We start from the raw sequence: 19,716 nt of genomic DNA on the forward strand, positions 1-19,716 counted from the left end.
CCCGTCATCAGCGGGCGACAGTTGCTCATTACTCGTGCCCTGGAAGGAAATTGTCACGTGTTTGTGGGTCAGTAAACAAAATTGTCCTCACGGAGACACATGTGCAGTCCAAAAAGGTATTTATGTGTTTGAAATAAGCGAAAGTTTCACCCTCTGCTAAACGTGTTTTTGTTTACTGGCGTTGTTAGCCTCTAAGCTAATCTTAGCGGCTAAAGCTAGCAGTTGCAATTAGCCGGTTGAAGCTAACGTCAGTATTTTGAGATTGACTCGTAGAAATGAAGGGAAAATGGAAAAGCAAAAAGAAGAAAGGAAACGCAGTGTTACAGAAGTACATGGTGGCGGTGGACGAGTTTATTAAAAGCAAAAGTGGCGCAGAGGAAGGCGAGGATGACCACGGTTTGAGATTTGTGAAAAAGAAAAGCAGAAAGGAGCTGCGTAAAGAAAAGAGAAAACTGAAAAAAGCCAAAATGAAAAGTCACTATGAGGGTAAGAAGACTCTCAGTGTACCCCCCGATGATGGTGAAAACTCGGAAATACCAGCTGATAAACAACCTCAGCAGCAGAAGACGAAGAAAAAGAAGAAGGCAAAGAAAGAAGTGTCAAATGCAGAGTCAAGTAGTGCTCCCACACAGAAATTAGACAGCTCCAAAACATCTCCTAAAAAAGGCAAGAAAATCAATAAGCTTCAGGAATCAAGAAAAAAGGCACTTCTGGAGGCAAATGAAGATGAGGACAGAGAAATAAAGAAATTAGAGCGATATCTGGGATTAAACAAGAGGAAAAACAAGAAAAGTCTGCCTCAGTCCTTTGTGGCTGATGGACTTGATTACATCCTTGGTATGCTTGACTCTGGCTCATCAGCTGCAGGGATGTATGATGATGATGATGACATGGACATGGCCAAGGAGAACTTTGAAAAGCTCGATGAGAACGAGTCTCAGCCGTCAGATGAGGAAGAACCTGGAGATGAGATGGCAAATGAAGGCAGTGATGACGATATGTGTCCATCTGACAGTGAAAATGAGATGGAAGAGGAGGAGGAGGATGATGATGATGAAGAAGAAGAAATGGTCGATGAGGAGGAGATGGAGGCTGAACTGGATGAGAGTGATGAAGCAGACTCAGACGATGAAAATCAAAGGGAAACAGAAGAAAAAGCTCCTGACACAAAGACATCAGGCTCAAAGTCAGAAACTGTGAGTTCAGAAATATTTCGTTTATTACTGTCATAACTTTGACATATTGTATGCTGTAGAACTGATTTAAATGTAAATTTTATCATCCAATGTCCAGGTCATCTCTGCAGCAGGTAAATATGTACCACCTCACCTGAGAAGCGCTGGAGATGATAAACGCAAAGCTGAGCTTGAAAAACTGAAAAGGAATGTGAAAGGCCTATTGAACAGGTAACTGTCTCACCGCAGCACAGACATTGTAGCACATTCTCCCTCTCCTAAAACCAGAAGTTGTTCATAAGAAAAAAAACGCACCATTGCTCAATGTAATAAACTCAAGATTGACTGGTGATGGCTGATGTTACCTAATGTTGTCAAACATTAAAAAGATATTGATGTGTAAATGATGTTACCAGGTCACTTAGCCAGTTTATAGATTTCTCTATTTGACCCATATTTGCCACTTATTTCAGCTAAAGTTGAACACAATCATACAACAAACCTATGATATTTTATGAAAGCAAGTCTGTGGCACAAACTTGATTTTATGAGGATATTTACTATTGGATACGCACAATTTTGCATTGTACGCCAGAGACAATGCATATCAAATCAATATCAAAATCCTTTCCCTTTCCTTTCTATAAAGTGTAAGAAACTCTCTGCTAATGTATCTCATGTATTCAGATTTTGTTTTAAATTTGTCATCTGTCTGTCTATATGTATGAGTATTTCAGCCAATAGGTTTTAGGGTGCCCCATCAGTCCCTTCTTATAAAACCTGGAAGTCTTCATTCATCGTAGCAACAACCAGCACAAGTTCCCAAGAGTGTGACAAAGTTGCCCTTAGATACTCAGCTGGGTTCTGCTTTACAGTATTCACTCTTGATTTACACTGAAAAATGTGGTATGTTTGTAGATCTTTAATCAGGATTTATGTAGACATATTGTAGCTGGAGCAGTAGATTATTTTCATCAAGTTATTGTTTTTCTTCCAATGAACTGATTAGTCTGTAATATGTCAAATCATCAAAAATCACAATTTGACCAAGTTGACCTCCTAAAATTGCTGGTTTTAATTTTACAATGACATAAGAAAAAAAAGAAACAGATCCTCCTCACATATGTGAAGCTGGAGCCAGTGAATGTTTGGCATTTTTGCATGATAAACCATTAACTGATAATGATCAAAATCATTATCAAAACTGTGTGCAATTCAATTTCTCTTTATTTACTTATCGAGTACATTGACCATGTGAAATTGCTGCTGTGCAGAGGCAAACAAAATTTTTGAAGAGGAGATTTTTTGACCACAAGACACAAACTAATGTTCATGTAATGACAAGCATCACTGCTGCTAACACACTGAAATCCTGCCACACAATCAAAGGAGCTCTTAACCCTTTACCACCTGGATCGACATCAGTTTTCTTTGCCTTTTGCCAGCATTTAAACTTCTGAAACCTGAAAGAACAGGATTTCTTTCAAAAGCACTGGAAAATATTAAACAGCTGGTGACTTGGTAAGAAACACCCCACAGGCTGCAAAAAATTAAAATGTCCAGAGAAAAATATATTTATTATCTCTTAATTATATTAAAAAAAAATATGTATCAGAAAAAAAGAAAAAAATATGTATAATTTTTTAGCACTTTCCTAAGGTCATTTTGTTTTTGTTTTTTTACTTTACTTTTTTTCTTATTTTCAGGTAATTGTAACTTTTTACTAATTTCTTGGTATTTTTTGAGGCTATGTCTCATTGGCTTCTTCCCATGTTTTAGAAATACTGGGTTAACTTTCAAATATTAAAGCTTTTTTTTAACAGATGAAACATATACACTTTATGGATTCTGACTGGTTGGTGTTATTGTCAATAAATGTTCATTTTCTAACTCCTTCAGGCTGAGTGAGCCCAACATGGCGTCCATCAGTGGTCAGCTGGAGGAGCTGTACATGAGCCACAGCAGGAAGGACATGAACGACACCCTAACGGAGGTGCTGCTCGCAGCCTGCGTCACCTCGGCCCTGATGCCCGACAGACTACTGATGGAGCACGTCCTGCTTGTCAGCGTCCTCCATCACTCTGTCGGGTTGGAGGTAAACACACCGCCTTTAATTCTCACCTTAATATGGAACTTAATTAAACTGGTTTTTACTTCCTGGAGGTTTTTTCTTTTAGATCCTCAGTTCACTGTCTCATCCACTGATAAGAGTGACAGCAGGAGTCAAGTAGATTTTGGTTTTGCCAGCCTGCATGCGTGTGAGAACAGGAAACCACTGACCTGAGAAGTGGCATCAGATCTTCAATTATTCATTATAGGCTTTTCCCCCAAAGAGATAAGCTGCGTTCGTACACCTCCACTGTAAGCTAATGCTCTTTGAATGAATGTGAAAGTGATATCTAACACCCAGGCTTCCTTTGTTACGGTGTAATAGGATTGTTATCTATTTGCCATATTGACTTTTCATCCTGTAAATGACCATAAACAGGATCATTTGTAAAATTAGCCGACTTTCGACAGTTTGAGAGATCATTGAAGGAAAAAAACCCATTTGATGTTGTTATATTAAACCCTTGTTGATAATACTGTATGTGATCGTCCACAGATACTATATTCCCTTTTTTTCCTTCACATTTTTACATTTTACACATTTTCATTGAGCATCAACAGTATACAGTATGCATTAACAAAAGAAAAAGGCAGATGTACAATGCTCACTTTTTTATTATATTCCCTTTTGATCATTTTCCAGGTGGGAGCCCATTTCCTGGAGACGGTCGTGCGGAAGTTTGATGAGGTTCATAAGAACTCGACTGAGAACAAGGAGTGCGACAACCTGGTCGCCATTGTCGGTCACCTCTACAACTTCCAGGTGGTTCACTCTGGCCTCATCTTCGACATCCTAAAACTTTTGGTTGGAGCCTTTACAGAGAAGGACATTGAACTAGTTTTGTTAGTCCTGAGGAATGTCGGCTTCGCGCTGAGGAAAGACGACGCTCTGGCTCTCAAGGAGCTCATCTCTGAAGGCCAACGCAAGGCTGGCGAAGCAGGGTCAAAGTTCCAGGATCAGACCAGGGTAGGACTATCAGAGTTATCTTTTTTGGACATTCCTAATTACGATAAATCTTCTGGTGATGGCTGGCATACACTGTGTATTTGGCCTTCATCACATTTTTGAAACTTATCCAAGACATACATGTTACATTATGTTCGCAGGTGCGTTTTATGCTGGAAACCATGCTGGCTTTGAAGAACAATGACATGAGGAAGATCCCGGGCTACGATCCTGAGCCTGTTGAGAGACTGAGGAAGTTACAGAGGACTCTGGTGGGTGAAATCAGATCCTTATTTCCCATCATTTGTGAAAATTAATATACATTCTTAACTTGTAAAAAAAAAAAAAAAAAAATCTTAAAGCAAATCTGCAAGTTGCAGGAAATTAGTAGATTTTTTTAAGCTTGGGGAAAAAATATCCAAGAAACTTTCTTATATGATTATAAATCATATATTTAAAAATACAGAATGATTGTTTTTAAATTCTCCTTTACAGGACAGGACAGGATTTTCTCATTTATTTTTGGTTGTTTGTTTTTTTTAATTTTGTTTTGCTTCATTGTACCTTATACCATTTTTTGATAATTTTGGGGTTGTTTCTTCTGAAGTTGCTTACCTTCTCATGTTTTTGAAAGAGATCAAGCCAGTTTGCTCAGTTTTCAAAGAGTTACAGTTACTGTCATAGTAGCTACCACTTGTACCACCAGGTGGCACCAGAGCACCACCTTAACAAACCCAAAATCTTTCAGCATGACCGTCAGTATGGCTGTTGTAATAGTTGTCCACTTCAGGTTTACTACTTCAGTGTCCTTCTCTTAAATCTTGCGTCTGGTGTTTACCTGCTAAGTAGCGTTATGGTTAATTCTGTGTACATGTGGCTCTCAGATCCAGCGGAGTGCAGGAGGCAGTGACATGAAACTGAGGGTCTCTCTGGACAATCTGCTGGCAGCAGAGCAAGTGGGCCGCTGGTGGATCGTCGGCTCCTCGTGGAGCGGAGCGCCCATGATCAGCGAACAAGGGAACACATCCTCTAAAGAGAGTACTGCTGAAGGACAGGTAGAGTACTAAAACCACAGAGGACACATGTGTACAGTAGGAAAAACAGTACAGATCCACATGGGTGCTGGGCGTGTTTTGATGTAAAAAGTTTAGGCCGTGTCGTTACAAGGAGACATGAAACTGATCATGTCTTATTTAGTCTGTGTTGTAATATTTATAGTATCTGCAGCATTTTATTTGATTTCTTTAATTTATGAACACTTTTAAATCGAAAAGCTTAAAAGTAATTATTTTGCCACCTAACATGAATCATCTGTCATCTTCATCACCTGCATTATGTACAGTATCCGTATATTTTAATGCTTTACAAGACAGACATTTTTTCATATTTTATTTATTTATTGGTACATACAAATTGGTCAGTATTAGCTCTGGGTATCAAACAGGGTTGGAAATTACCAGCCAAGGCAAGATGCAGGTAAAATATAAAAGTGGCTTGTAGATTTCAGACATAAAATTTTGATTTACTATTGAGTGGCTGATGAATTTAAACATTTATCTGTCGGTGACTGGAAGATGTTCGCAATCTTTTAATTTTATTTCTCACTCTGGTATCAAACCACAATATTTTTAAAAAGTGCCCCAGATGTAAACAGTATTAAAAACAGTCTAGATTTGTAATCTTGTTTACTTATTCCTTGTGCACATACATTAAAATTCGCCAAATTGAAAGTGTTTTATTTAAACTTTATTTTAGTTCTTCAGTTGTTTCCTTTGTGGAGACAATATTTGAGAAGCTTGTCTTGTCTTGAAGGAAAACCTTTATATAATTTTTAAAGTAATTCAGTATTGTTTTAGGACTGGTACAAAAACCCAAGTTTTTTAACTGCACAAGCATCAAAAACATTAAAATGAACCAGCTGTAGGGCTGCACGGAGTAAAAAATATTAGATATTTCAGCTGTGGTATGAGTTGATTTCAGAGGGAATGGTACTTTTTGCATTTCATTTTCACTTATAAAAAAACAAAATAATGATGATGATGGGATTTTTGCTGGGATCTGTTCCAAATAAGTTTCCTTACATCTGGGATATGATTTGTAGCCGGTGCATCTCTGTTGCACCACAGTGCTTTATTTATAATGGTATGCTGTGACACATTTTATCTTTATCAAAAAAATTGCAGGAACTGCAATTTGGACTTTTCACTTGGCCATATAGCACTTTCACTAATATTTTGATTAGTTGTGCAGTCCTACCCAGCTCTAGTCTGTATAATTAAAAATCTCTCACTTAACTGCTGTTATTGTTTTACTTGTTTCAGTTTAGTGCTAAAGTGTTAGAGCTGGCAAGGAAACAGAGGATGAACACTGAGGTCAGAAGAAACATCTTCTGTGTGATTATGACCAGCGAAGATTACCTGGATGCCTTTGAGAAACTGCTCAGGTCTGTTGTCACTCACCTCAACCGTGCATCCTTATTTTAAGCTGATTGACCAAAGACAGAAAGAAAGAAGACATTCTTATTTTAAATGCCGTTTTATTTCATGGTAGCCCAGCTGTAAGAGTGATGTTTGTTATTTGCTCTGTGTGAAGGATGGGCCTGAAGGACAAGCAGGAGAGGGAGATTGTTCATGTCCTGATGGACTGCTGTCTGCAGGAGAAAAGCTTCAACGCTTATTACGCCGTGCTGGGAGAGAAATTCTGCTCCAACGATCGCCGTTTCCAGGTACTCTAGCTGATAAAAGCCCACACTTGCTGACGACTGAGAATAAAAACTAAATCTGCTGTCACACATGCATAGCCTTACAGATAGGGTCATTGAAAGTGCTTGAATTATCTATTTTTTGTGCAAAAAATAAAGTTCTTTTGATTTTTTTTAACCATATATCAGTAAATGGGCTGCTGCCTGCATGTGTGTCTCCTGCAGTTGAGCCATTTTTTCATGCCAAAACAGCACACATTCAAGTTTCTGTCCGTTTTTAATTGTTGTCTACGGGCTTCTGTAAAGTCTGCAAGTAACCGTATTTTACTTAATCCATGTGTGGATGATTTTAACAGATTTTTTTTCTTTATTTCGCATGCAGATAATTGATAATTTTGTTTTTACACAAATATGAAGTAATGAAAGGGACAGTTTATTGTTTCCAAATGCAGTTCAGCAGTTTTATTTTTGGGGCATTACGTGGCATTATCAGTTCACTTGAATTCCACTGGAATTTCCCGAACGGCAATACTTTACTCACTTCACAAGCAGCTATGACTCATTCTCGTGGTTTATGTAGACTATAAGGTAGACTGAAAAAAAAAGTTTCGTAGCTACATTTTGTTGCTTTCATTTTTTGCAATTTGTCCTCAGCTTTGGAAAAAAAACAAACTTTGTATTCCCCATCATCATCATTTTAATGTGCAGCATTAGCTATAGAATCAAACGCAGATCAGCTTAATTATCCCACACAGGGAAATTCACTTGGTTCAGTACTACAGACAAAAAGACAAGACAAATTAAAAAAAACAAAAAAAAACAATGGTGAACACACTAAAACCAAAATCTTATTATACTAAAACTCATTTGATTATATTAAAACAGAATAAATAAACAATGAAGTTAAATAATAACAGTCAATCCAAAACAGTGAAATCAAATTGATCCAAAAGTGCAGGAGTGCAAATGACCAGCTAAAAATAATTAAGCTGTGTGTTTCACCGGCTGACGGCTTGAGGAATAAAAGAATTCCTGTAAAAAGAGAGCAAACAAACAGAGTGTAGACCGTGATGCCGCATGCACAGGTGCATTTTTTTTTTTTTTTTGGCAATTCAACGTGCTGTGAAGAGTACTTTTAGGGACATTTTGGTCCCCAGATTTTGCTGGGGAGTGAGTGCTCTTCACTTTCATGCAATTCGTTGGTACAAGCAGCTGCAGAAATGCAGGCATGGCACAGAGGGAGAGAGAGAGAGACTGTACCGTAAGGGGCAAAGGTGTTAAAGTTAATACGACACCGTCTCTGGCTTTTATTGATATCTAGTGTCAGCGAAAAATGTTGTTGCACATTTGCAATCCATCCTTAACACAATTGCCTTATTAACCATATTACACAAATGCTGCTGTCACACTGAACATCCCACTGAGCCCCGTTCAAACTTTTAAACTTTATATGGAAAAAAAAACCGAGTCGTCCAATATTCGTATTAAACTGCCAAATCCAATGTGACTGAAATAATTTCGAGTCGGTCACAGCTCTACTTTAAGCATACTTTGTATAGGAATATAATGGTGAAAGCTTTTTTATCTATATTAGTAATTTCCACTGTAATTATCATAATCAGATTACAGGAAATAAATGTGCTTATTTCAATGTTGCACATTCATTAAATGATAACATTCAAGGCAATACAATCTGTGCCTCGTCCTCATTTTAAAATGGATCATGTCAACTCGAAAGATTAGGTTGAAATTTTGCTGTACTCCAATCAAATTACTGCACATTTCATCGTGAGCAAATATGAAGAGTTGCAGTAATGTGTTGCAGTGGATGTGTGTGTGAACACCCAGTCTCTTAAACTGTGTGTGACCCGCGTGTGACCTGTATTTCACCTCTGGAGTGTGGGAGCCTTTCACACCTCTCACCTCCTGATATTATTTAACTCAAACTGTGACGACAAACAATGGGGGTGAGACCGCACTTCCTACTTTGCTGCCAGGTAGACCGCGTGTCCATATCAGAGACTGATGACCATTGTCCTCATCAAAGAGCTCCATCCAGAGCTGGTGGGAATGTTTGCGTTTCACATGTAAGCTGGATGTGGATGAGAGGTTTACCTGAGCAGAGAGGCTGCTGTCTGTTGTTTAGCGTTTCCATTACTGGTTTTGGAATCATTCGGTGCAGTTATGCAATGACTCAGTCTTTCTTTAACATATTTTTATTATTTTCAAAACACAAGGCTCACAGTGTTTCAAAGCAAATCCGTTGTGTCTATACACAATGGTTAAAAGGTATAATCAGTCAGAACCCACTCCACACACACACACACACACCGTTTTTTTTGTTTTTTTTTTGTTTTTTTTATGAGAGTAATGTATGTGGACATGCAAGGACAATAAAGGCATTTATTCATTCATTCATTCATTCATTATATTATAAAAGTAGAAGAATATAAATAATAATAAACAGATACATATAAATATCGGCAATGACGATATCCTGAGAAATGGAGCGCATTGTCCTCTGACTCTCGTCATATGTCAAAAGAGTCTAGGAAGTGTTAGGATCTCATGTGGCACTAGATATAGTTTGCTTCCACTCTGAAGGGTGTCGACCTTGTAACAGAGTTTGTTTGATTTCAGACGGTAAATTATTTCTGAAATCTTAAGAAATTAATCCTCATTATCTCAAAGGACAGCACTTATTCTTTCATGAGACAAGACATAGAAAATCAGACTGTCACAATGTCCTGTATTTTCTAAGATGACTTTCCAGTTCAGCCTATGGGACAAGTTCAGGGAGCTGGCCAACCTTCCCAGCAGCACCTTCAACAACCTGGTCCAGCTGGTTACCCACTTCCTTCAGAAGAAGTGCCTCTCACTCTCCATACTCAAGGTAAGTGATATATCGTGTACAATTAGAAGCTTTCATTATAATGCATTTGTTTATTTGATTTTTATAAAATAAAATAAATCTAAACATATTCATCATGGTCACTTTTGTGTTTTTCTGTGCAGGTAATAGAGTTTGGGGAGCTAGATAAGGCCACTGTGCGCTTCTTGCGTCAGGTGCTCACCAAACTATTAAAAGACATGGAGGCAGAGGACCTAGCCAGCGTGTTTGGAAGGTGAGCTTCATTGTGCATGCACTTAGCTCTTACAGGTTTGGAGATTTTAACATGAACATTAATGCAAAATAATACACACTAAAAAACGAAACTCTAAAGCTGTTTTAAAACTCGCATGTTAAAATACTATTCATAAAGTAAGACGTGAAATTGAGTGTGTAGTACAGTCCCACTGCATAGTTTGGAGATTTTGTGTATGCTAGAAATGTCCATATATATATATATATATATATATATATATATATATATATTTACGAGATTAGCAAGAATTTCTTAAAAATTCGATGTGAGCTTTTCCTGGACATACTCAGCTGCCCCAAAAGGCATTGCAGCGCTTGAGAGTGCCTGCAGACTATGAGGTAGACGGCTAAAATATTTAATTTTTGATAAAATTATTACAATCCATAGAAAGTGATGTTAAAGGTATTCAGGATTTTCCTTAAAAACAAAAAAATTAAAAAGTATGCATACATACAAAAGTCGTCCTTTTCAGTCGTCACTTATGACCCACTGGAAGTGTGTGGTGGTGGATTTATCTGCAGAGACTTTACCCTCTGCCTGTATTTTAGTATTTGTGTTTATTTTGCTGTGATTGGGATGTTTCTGGGCACAGCGTGCAGGACTTTATTAAAGGTAGCGACCAGGTGTCAGACAATAAGCTGCATGCATCAAAGAGAAACTTTGAGTGTACTTCAGTGGGAATAGTGTGCAGGTAATGAAATACCAAATTTAAGAAGAACTGACCTCAGATTATTTTGAAAAGTACAAGAAAATTACCTGAAAAGAAAAAAAAATAGAAAGAACAACAAACAAACAAACAAGGAAATGACCTGAAAAATACTTAAAAATAAGAATAATTCTGTGAAATACCTTAAAATATAAAATTATGATGATTATACAGTTTCTGGATGTTTTTCCCTTGCTTTTTTAAAAGTAAATTTCAAATAGCTAATTTCTTGCTGTTTTTCGATCTTCCTAAGTTGCTCATTTCCTTTTTTTCGCCATGTTTTTAAATGAAAGCAAACTCATTTGCTCAAAGTTCGAACATTTAAAATACTCAGAATGCGTCAGAACGCAGCGCAAGGAAGGTGATGTCAATCCAGACACCATATTTGACAAATCTGCACAAAATTTAATGGCAGTTGTTCCAATAGTTGTTGAGATAATTCAGTCTGGACCAAAATGGCGAATGGACTAAAATTGCCATCCAAGATAAAAAGTCTATTTTACCTTCAGCAGTGTTTACCTGCTTGTTAAAATCACTTCTCTCTCTGCTTCTCACCGTGTGAACGTCTGAAATCAATGTCCCTCATTGTTTCCCGTCCGCCAGGATTTCAGGAATTCCCAAGCTAGGAATGCTGCGGGAGGGCTTGAAGCTTTTCATCAGCCACTTCCTGCTGAAGAATGCCCAGTCACAGGGACCAGCTGAGCAAGCAGCGATGCTGTCAGAGCGCGCCCAGGTCGCCACCAGAGCCATGGAGGCCAAAGAGGCCAAGCTCAAACTGTAAAGCACAGACACACACAAGCACACACACCAGAAACCCAACAAACGTACAACAGAACAGAAGAACGCTTGAGAAACCCCCACAGAATAAATATCGTTTTATATTAAATTAATATTTTGGGGAGACTTTGTACAGAGTTTTTACCATGATTTTTTTTTTTATATTACTGATTTTCTGATATTTTAATACAGTGCGTCATGGTTCAGCTTGATAGATTTCACTTCCCAAATACACTGTGTTTGGATTGTAACAAGTTCTTAAAAATAATTTATAATTGCCTCAATATATCACAGAAGGTGGGGCTAAAGCTTTGACCCCACATAGAAAAAAAGACATTTTCTCTTCTTTAAGCTCTCATTTCTTCCTCCTCTGTGCCTTATTTTTTTTTTCTGAGACCGCCCTCACGGAGGCAGTGTACAGCAAGAGTTAATATTGTTGACTTCAGACACCTGGGACCATTCTTCTGGGCTTTGCTGAGTCTATTTACACTCTTTCACAAAATAAAGCGTGTTCTAATAAAGTCTTTCTCAGCCTTAAACGCACCTGATTAGTGAATATTTGTATGTTGTTATCCTTTTCCGTTGATATTTCCACTTGGCCTTCTGTGAGTGTGACACAAACAAGAGCAGCGGGAACAGAGAGGGACGCCGGTGTCGTTCATTCGGTGTTTACACACCCATGATGAAATGACCCCGGGGCCTCGAGTCTAGCCTATTCTGTTTGCTCGCTGACACCAGTATCCGCCCGCGTGGTTAGCATAGCAGAGTCATTCTGTTACATTTGATACTTGCTCCTATTAATTAGCTCCATTGGTGCGGCCGTATCAATCTGAGGCTGGAGCGCGGCCTCGGGTCAGGTATGGGCCACCAAGGTCAACCAGAAGAAAATGTCCCCCGCTGTTGTAAAGAAAGTTTTAGCCACATGTTGCATTTAAGATGCAGTGTGACAAAAACACTTTGGGCTTTAATCACTGTGTTTTTATTGCGAAATGATGGAGACTACTGAGAAAAACTTGAGAATTTCTCAGTTAGAAGCTGGAGATAGTGGGATCAATAGGCTCACTGTGCAGGCCATACACAGGCCATTGTCTGCAGCTGTGAGCCAGAGACTGCCATCAGCTTTACCTGGTGCACTCTGTTTGGGCTTGACCCTCAGCTGAACTTTGATTTAGTCTGCTAAAGCTAAAGCAAACAACCAAAGATAACCGTCAGATCGCTCAGTAATCCTGTTACAAATGGCACATAATCAGTCAACCCCTTCTACAGTTTAACGCTGATGACTGCGGGAACAATGGAAAAGTGTGGAGCCATATTGTGGACTGTTTAGACGCTGCATAGCTTGAACGTATTAAAGCGGTCCTACAGCGCAGTCATATTGGTAATTGAAATATATTAAAATGAGGCTAGGCTGAAAGACGGTCATATCCCATTATGAACACATTAGTTAATAGCACACCCTAAATAAATAAATGCATTGTGTAGGTAGGGAAATTAGGCTGATGTTTCACTCTTATTTTTCGTGAGCCTGAAGCTTAATTTACATGCAGTATGTTTTATGTTTATGCTCCCTCATTGTTGCATTATTTATTGTTTAAAATGAAAAACTTTCTCACGATGCTTTAACTTTTAAATTAAGTCAAAAACTTCACAAAAGAGTTAAGTGCAGTGTTGGGCTAAGAGTATAGTTAAATGTAATTAATTTACAAAATAAATGTAATAAAGCAGTTATGGTAAGTGAGAAAAATGTGTAATTAGATTATTGTTATTAATCAAAATTCTGATGGAGTCACATCAAAATGTTTTTTTCGGCAGTGGCATTTGGGTGTATGATGCTGCAGCCCAGAACGTTTTATAAATGTCCCTGGATCTAAATATTGGCTTTTGTTTTTTGTTTTTTTTTTTCTTTGTTGAACAAAGCCCTTAAGCTAATAATTCAACATTTAATTCATTCTTTTACTTGAATTAATGTACTTAGTTACATTCTACCACTGTTGACATAAATGCATTTGACTCCACTTTTCTATTCATTAACAGCTGCTGATATTTTTCTTATCATGATTATTAATTAAAATGAAAAGCAAAAAAAAACAGCTTTGCAAGACAAAAAAGGTGCCAGAGTGCATTTACGAATAATCAAAATAGAGCTTGTTTATTAAAAATAAAAACCCTGTGGTATGCCCCTGAACACTGACATCCGGACTAAACCCCCTTAAATTCTAAATATGCCCCTGCTTTTTGGTAAAAACATTTTTATGTACTTTTATAATTATGCTGTTGCTTTGCATCTTTTCACCATGCAGGAATGCCTTCTTTGGGCATACTTAAAAAAATATTGATAATAAAAATATTGATATTAGTTAAATTATTCATGACACTGTAACAACTATCTATCTGTAATCAAATACATCAAAAAACCTTCCCAACACTGTAAACCCATATGGATGCAAAATAGTTAATAGTTATAGTAATAGTTAAATAGTGAACAGTTAATCGGCATTTATCAATTTAAAACCTCAACAGATAAAATGTTTTAAAAATTATTCTTTAGACTTATTAAGTTTTAAATGATTTCAGCCCTAAAAGTAGTTCCTGAGCGGCCAAGTTGTCCCTTAACCGGCCGTTCAAAAGGTTTATTAATGCGAGCCCATTGCTAGTGTGGTGTGAAATGTTTCCTCCGTCTGACTGCCTACTCGCTGTTTGCTCTCACTGCACGTTTGCACGGATCCGACAGCGCTATTAACAGTAATTCCCATGACCCGACCTGTCAGAGCAAGGAGAAAAACACGAGCCTCTGTCCGCATCCGCGCTCAGACGCTGCGAGTAAACCGTAAATCAAGGGACTGCATTTCCAAAAAAAGATCCTTGCGCCAAAATACCAACTTTTTATATAAAAACATTTTATTACACATTGTTTGCACCAAGATAGACGCTAAACAATAATTTAGCATGCACTGGGATGACCATTTTATAAATACAGTATAGAAAAATAAACATAACATTTTTTCAGCGTGATATGGCACACTACGGAACATCACAAAGAACAAAATACGGTCAAAATAAGACAAATGACAGCGGACTATTTGCTGCAGTTTGGTTCTATAGGATATTATTGAAATGTAGTTTAACTAACCGTCCCAGCAGTCGTGGGCCAGTTTGCAGCGTTTTGCATATAAACCATGCAACATGTCACAGTTTACAGCCTGAGTACTGAGTGATGCTCATATTATAAAACTTAAATTTCCGGCTTTATTGCTTGATTATGACGCCAAGATCACCTAATCTTGACCTGTTTTTTTCCCTTTCGTGACAATAAAAATGCTCATTAATTCCATGGAGGTGATTAGAGGTTGGATTACATGCAACTGCATTTTTATAGCGACCCCCCCCCCCAACAGTCTTTATAAATGGAGATCGCCACCTTCGCCCTCCTTCACCTTCAAGGTTGCGGACTTATGTCACTGGTGTGATTCCTCTCGTCGTCTGAGGAGCAGTCTGACGAGTTGTACAGGAAATTATCGCCCTCGTCGTCGTCACTGTCCCTGAAGTCTCTTATTCTGCCATTTTTTGAGTCTGTCTTGCTGTTATAGTCCGACTGTTCGAGTCCGTCAGATTTCTCCTGGCCGCCCTTGGTGCCTTTCTTCTCGGCCTCCTGGGCGGCCTGCTCTTTGGCCTTCTTACTTCTCTTCCACTTCATGCGTCTGTTCTGGAACCAGATTTTGACCTGGGGAACGAAAAATAATTTCGTTTAATTGGTTTAATGCATATAAAGGAGGAAGCTGCTTGTGCGTAACTATGCGTAAGAGATGCGTAAAGCTCACTAGTCCACCTTTGCGCTGTTGCAAAGAAACTACACTGAAAACATACCTAAAAGTAATTTAATTTACTTAAGATTTTTTAAATAACCTTAATCAAATAAAAAATGAAATAATAATGAGATAACAATTAACCATGCACCGTTTTTGTTTTTTTTTTGTTTTTTTTTTATAGTTAAAGCCACTGAAGAAATAATCTAAAAAGCCAGGAAGCATCTGAAACAAGACTGAGCTTTCGTCATAATTTCTCAATTTTTTCTAAAAAGTGAAACCATGCCAAAATGCTTTAAAAGCCATTTCGAATCTGTCAAACTGTGGAAACTAAAATATTGAAAACCAGTCATCACCATAAGAAATATTACCTGAGTTTCTGTCAGCATGAGGGACGTGGCCACTTCAAAGCGCTTCGGTCGTGACAGGTACTTATTCAGTTTGAATTGATGCTCCAACTCCAGCAGCTGCTGACTTGTGAATGCAGTTCTTGGTCTTCTGCACTTGCCAAGCAAGTTGGACTGAGCCTGAGCTGCAAAACAAAAAAACAAAAACATCAATCCCATACACCACAACAGATTTTTTTAGTACGATTAATATATATATATATATATATATATATATATATATATATATATATATATATATATATATATATATATACATATAGGGATAAATGCCGAAAACCAACAGCCTGCTTATGACTGACAATAAAGAAAACAAAAAGCAAAATAAATAAATAAATAAATAAAACGCAAATGCAAACATCAAAATTGGTGCAAAATTGACAACACTCCTTTGTTATGGTGCAATAAAATCACATTTTCTACATCTCTGCACTCCCTGCTTAAGCAACAAGGTCGTCCACTGATGAATATCTCCACAGAGAAGCTGTTTGCCTCTCCATTTTGAACAAATCTGTCAAAACGAGCAGAAACAAAAAGGCAGTATCTGGTGAGCAAATAGCATGTCGACTGTGGGTTTCACACTGCTCTGCCACTTTCCCACTGTCCATTATCTGTCCATTTTAGTTCCTCTCAGAAAAACCATCACTCTATGACAGCCTGCTCATTCAGACGATCAGAATATGTGAGGAAAACTGCGCCATAAATATTAAAACTGGCTTTTATTTTAGGCAAAATTGGAATTTCACGCCTTTCTGTAGTTGGCACAGCAGAGGAGCTGCCTAGCAGCAGCGTCATTTAGGCCAGAATTATTTTTTTTAAGATATTAATCACATTTATTCGCAAAATTATAATAAATCAGACTTTTTGGGTACCATTGTTAAGTTTTACATCAGCCTGGGGCACTATATATGACTTAAGATGTATTTGTTATTATTTTATGATTCATTTAAGGGCAGAAAAAATGCTGAATATTCAGTTACTTACAATTAAAATCAGACATTTTGGGCAGCATCATCCCGGCCGTGGAGACGCGCAGCCAGTGGTCCAGCTGGAAGGTGCTGGCTGTCAGTTTGATGGGATCACTGTGATGGTGATGGGAGCCGTGTGGGTAGGAGTAGGACAGGGCAGGGTGTTGGCCTGTGAGGGCAGCTGCGGAGTAGGTGTACATGGGATGGCCGTAGAGAGCCTGTGCGGGGATCCCTGCGGTGCTCTGCGGATGTAATCCAACCATACTGTGCGGACTGTTGAGGAAACCCGGTTTAGGAATCAACCCGCAGTTGGAAATCCTCGGCGGGGACGGCGTCTCGGTGCGTAAAGACTCTGCGCTGGTGGTCAGCTCCGCGGCTGCAGACGGGATTGAGGAGGAGGAGGACAGAGAAGTCACAAGCGCGAGCGGGGAAGTCTGCACTTTGGGCGTATCGACTGCTAAAAGCGCGTCAATGCGAAAGTTTTTGGATTTCTCCATCGGGGCCCCCAGTGCGCGTCCTTGTCGCTTCTGCTAAACGGAAGAGAAGTCGTTTGTGGCGTTTTCCCACCTCTCAAAAGTTATGTTGTGGTCCGGAGTGTGAGAGAGCAGCTCCGTGTGACACTTAATCCCTGTCAGATGGATGCGATTGGTGCAGCCGCGTGCAGGGGGCCGTCCCAAGCGTCACAACCGACCCAACAACGCCTCTCTGCTCTAATCACAGTGGAGCACGCTGTTGGCTGCCTTACTGCTTTTATATAATATTGCTATTACAGGAAAATGACGCAGACGTTTGACATAAACCTCAACTTTTTTTTAATAATATAACTGGATGTTATTTTTGGCCTACATTTATATAATTCACTAGTACTGGGTTTGTGGAGTTAAAATTTCCAAAGTGACCAAATAAGGACTCGGTTTATGGTTACAGGAGTGTGATGCACATTTTTGGGGGATTGGTTTACAATTTGACCAAGGTCACAGGAGCAGGTGTAGTAACATTTTATTAAATATTGTCAGCCACAAGCACTCCAGAATGTCCATCATTTTAAAACATTTAATTGATAAAATTACAAATTGCAATTTTATTTTTTCTTGCGCTGTAAAATCTGACAAGTTGATCTTACATAAAAGTAAACATAATTTTTAGTTTATGTTAACTCATTATTTACGTTTACTCAATATTGAGCTGCATTTACTTTATTTTGTGAAGTTGTTGCAACTTAAAAATGACAATTGAAATGACTTCGTTCTTTCTCAGTTTTAGCAGCTTCAGTAAACCAAGTTAGTCTAACTTAACGTCGTTATGATGAGAAGATTTTGTTGATGACATTAGGAAATTTACAAATTCTGTTTTGTTAACATGTTTAAGAATATACAAATGTGATTGACTGGTTTGCAGCCAGCAGAATACATATATATGGCACATTAAACTTGGGTTACTGATGTTGCTAAAGCTAAGAAATGTTGATTTACTTAAATTTGTCATATTAAGTTGCAACGACGTCAAAAAATCAAGTATATATAACTAAATGTTTAGTAAACTGAACAGTTAGATACGATAAATCAACACTGTTTATTTTTAATCAGTTTTTCCAATACAGTCGGTATCCATTTTTTAAAAAATTAAAATCACCATGCCAGATTTTACAGTGTGATATGAAAAAAAATGCAGTAGGTTCAGAAAATTTCCATTAGCTGTAATGAAAGTCCATATTTTTTATGGAATTAACAAAAGGTGGATATCATGGTTCACTTGAGGATAGGAGGTGGTTCAGCAATATTTTTTTTTCGACTTAAACCTTAATATTAAAAATAAAATCAGGTTTTAAATAACAACAAAAAAGTGATATTACAGATTTAACCATGTTAAGAGAATTATCCACTAATGTAAAACTGAATTTCAGTCCTAACATGTGAGGTGATGTGTAAGGTTATCAGGCTCATCTTCACTTATTGAATTTAGATGGAGAATAAAATAAGTATGCTTAAAAAAAAAACAAAAAAAACAGCGTGCGTAAAAGGGGGAGCACACTGAGCACGCTGCGAGGCCAACAGGGAAATTTAAGTAAAAGCCCTCCTTCTGTCGCTCTGAGCTGAAGGTGACAGACTGGCCTGTTATAATGGAGCTGTAGAACCAAATTGATTAGGTTGAACCCTCAATGCTGCTGATGTATCAGCAAAGTCAGTTTTGTTTTTAGACTATTTCCGTTCATTAAAATTAGATTTTTCCCCTCAATAAGCATCAAATGTTTGCCCATTTAAAACAGAAAATGTTGGTATTTTTCTTATTAGATAAAAGATATGCAGCTTGATTTTCCACCTCCCAGAAAAGCAATAGGATGCTGTAAAAATATGTCAAATTCAGGCACAACGAAGCAGCAGCGAAGCAAAAAAAAAAAAAATGTAATTGAAAGCCCAGAAGTGTGATGAGCAGAGAGATGTGGCTAATAGGCCCGTGGCTCCGGGTGACTTCGGTCTAATAAGCCACTTAAAGTTAATGGAAGAGGAGGTCAAAATGAGAATTATTGACACCCAGTTGCCCTTAACCTGTCTACCAATAAAGCTGATTAGTTTTTGTCAATTCATCAGCTAACCGCGCTCCTGGGACGTTTATTTGCTCGGGGGAAATCAACAAGTCACCGGGTAGTTTTCAAGTAAAGGATCGCCATTTAATTGTGGACCTTGATGATCATGACCAATTACAGAATGATAACGGGGAGATTGATGTGGATGGGATGTGGGCCTGCATGGAAACCGGGCTGGGAAAAATAGAAAGAGGAGAAGGAGACAGAGAGAGTCAGTTTACAAAAACGCTTCACTGAACGATTAAACTTATTCATGTGGGGGAAGTGACTGCTGATGATTTAGTCCCAAGTTAATTAGATGCTCCAATTCTCGCACTTGGACAAATTGTCTTAAATGTTTCTGAAATCATCTTTTAAAATCATTTTAATAATAATAATAGTAATAGTAGTAATA

At 38.1% G+C, this 19,716-nt stretch overlaps 2 protein-coding genes across 2 annotated transcripts; one reads left to right on the plus strand and one right to left on the minus strand.

Annotated features, from left to right (window-relative positions):
* Positions 1-37: 37 nt before the first annotated feature.
* nom1 (nucleolar protein with MIF4G domain 1) lies at positions 38-12,099 on the plus strand. Its single transcript, XM_042510667.2, has 11 exons — positions 38-1,196; positions 1,294-1,406; positions 3,075-3,270; positions 3,928-4,251; positions 4,392-4,502; positions 5,115-5,285; positions 6,552-6,673; positions 6,823-6,955; positions 9,693-9,824; positions 9,947-10,056; positions 11,387-12,099. The coding sequence occupies exons 1-11, from the start codon at positions 276-278 to the stop codon at positions 11,562-11,564; spliced, it is 2,511 nt and encodes an 836-aa protein (XP_042366601.2). The 5' UTR covers positions 38-275; the 3' UTR covers positions 11,565-12,099.
* A 1,355-nt stretch (positions 12,100-13,454) lies between these two features.
* Positions 13,455-17,428, minus strand: mnx1 (motor neuron and pancreas homeobox 1). Its single transcript, XM_042510697.2, has 3 exons — positions 16,755-17,428; positions 15,735-15,895; positions 13,455-15,281 (listed from the first exon to the last, which is right to left on the minus strand). Exons 1-3 carry the CDS (start codon positions 17,233-17,235, stop codon positions 14,997-14,999), a joined length of 927 nt encoding a protein of 308 aa, XP_042366631.1. The 5' UTR covers positions 17,236-17,428; the 3' UTR covers positions 13,455-14,996.
* Positions 17,429-19,716: the final 2,288 nt, after the last annotated feature.

Source organism: Plectropomus leopardus, chromosome 21 (genome assembly GCF_026936395.1).
Source record: "Plectropomus leopardus strain MGB_pleo_1.0 chromosome 21, ASM2693639v1, whole genome shotgun sequence".
In the NCBI taxonomy this organism is placed as follows: domain Eukaryota; kingdom Metazoa; phylum Chordata; class Actinopteri; order Perciformes; family Serranidae; genus Plectropomus; species Plectropomus leopardus.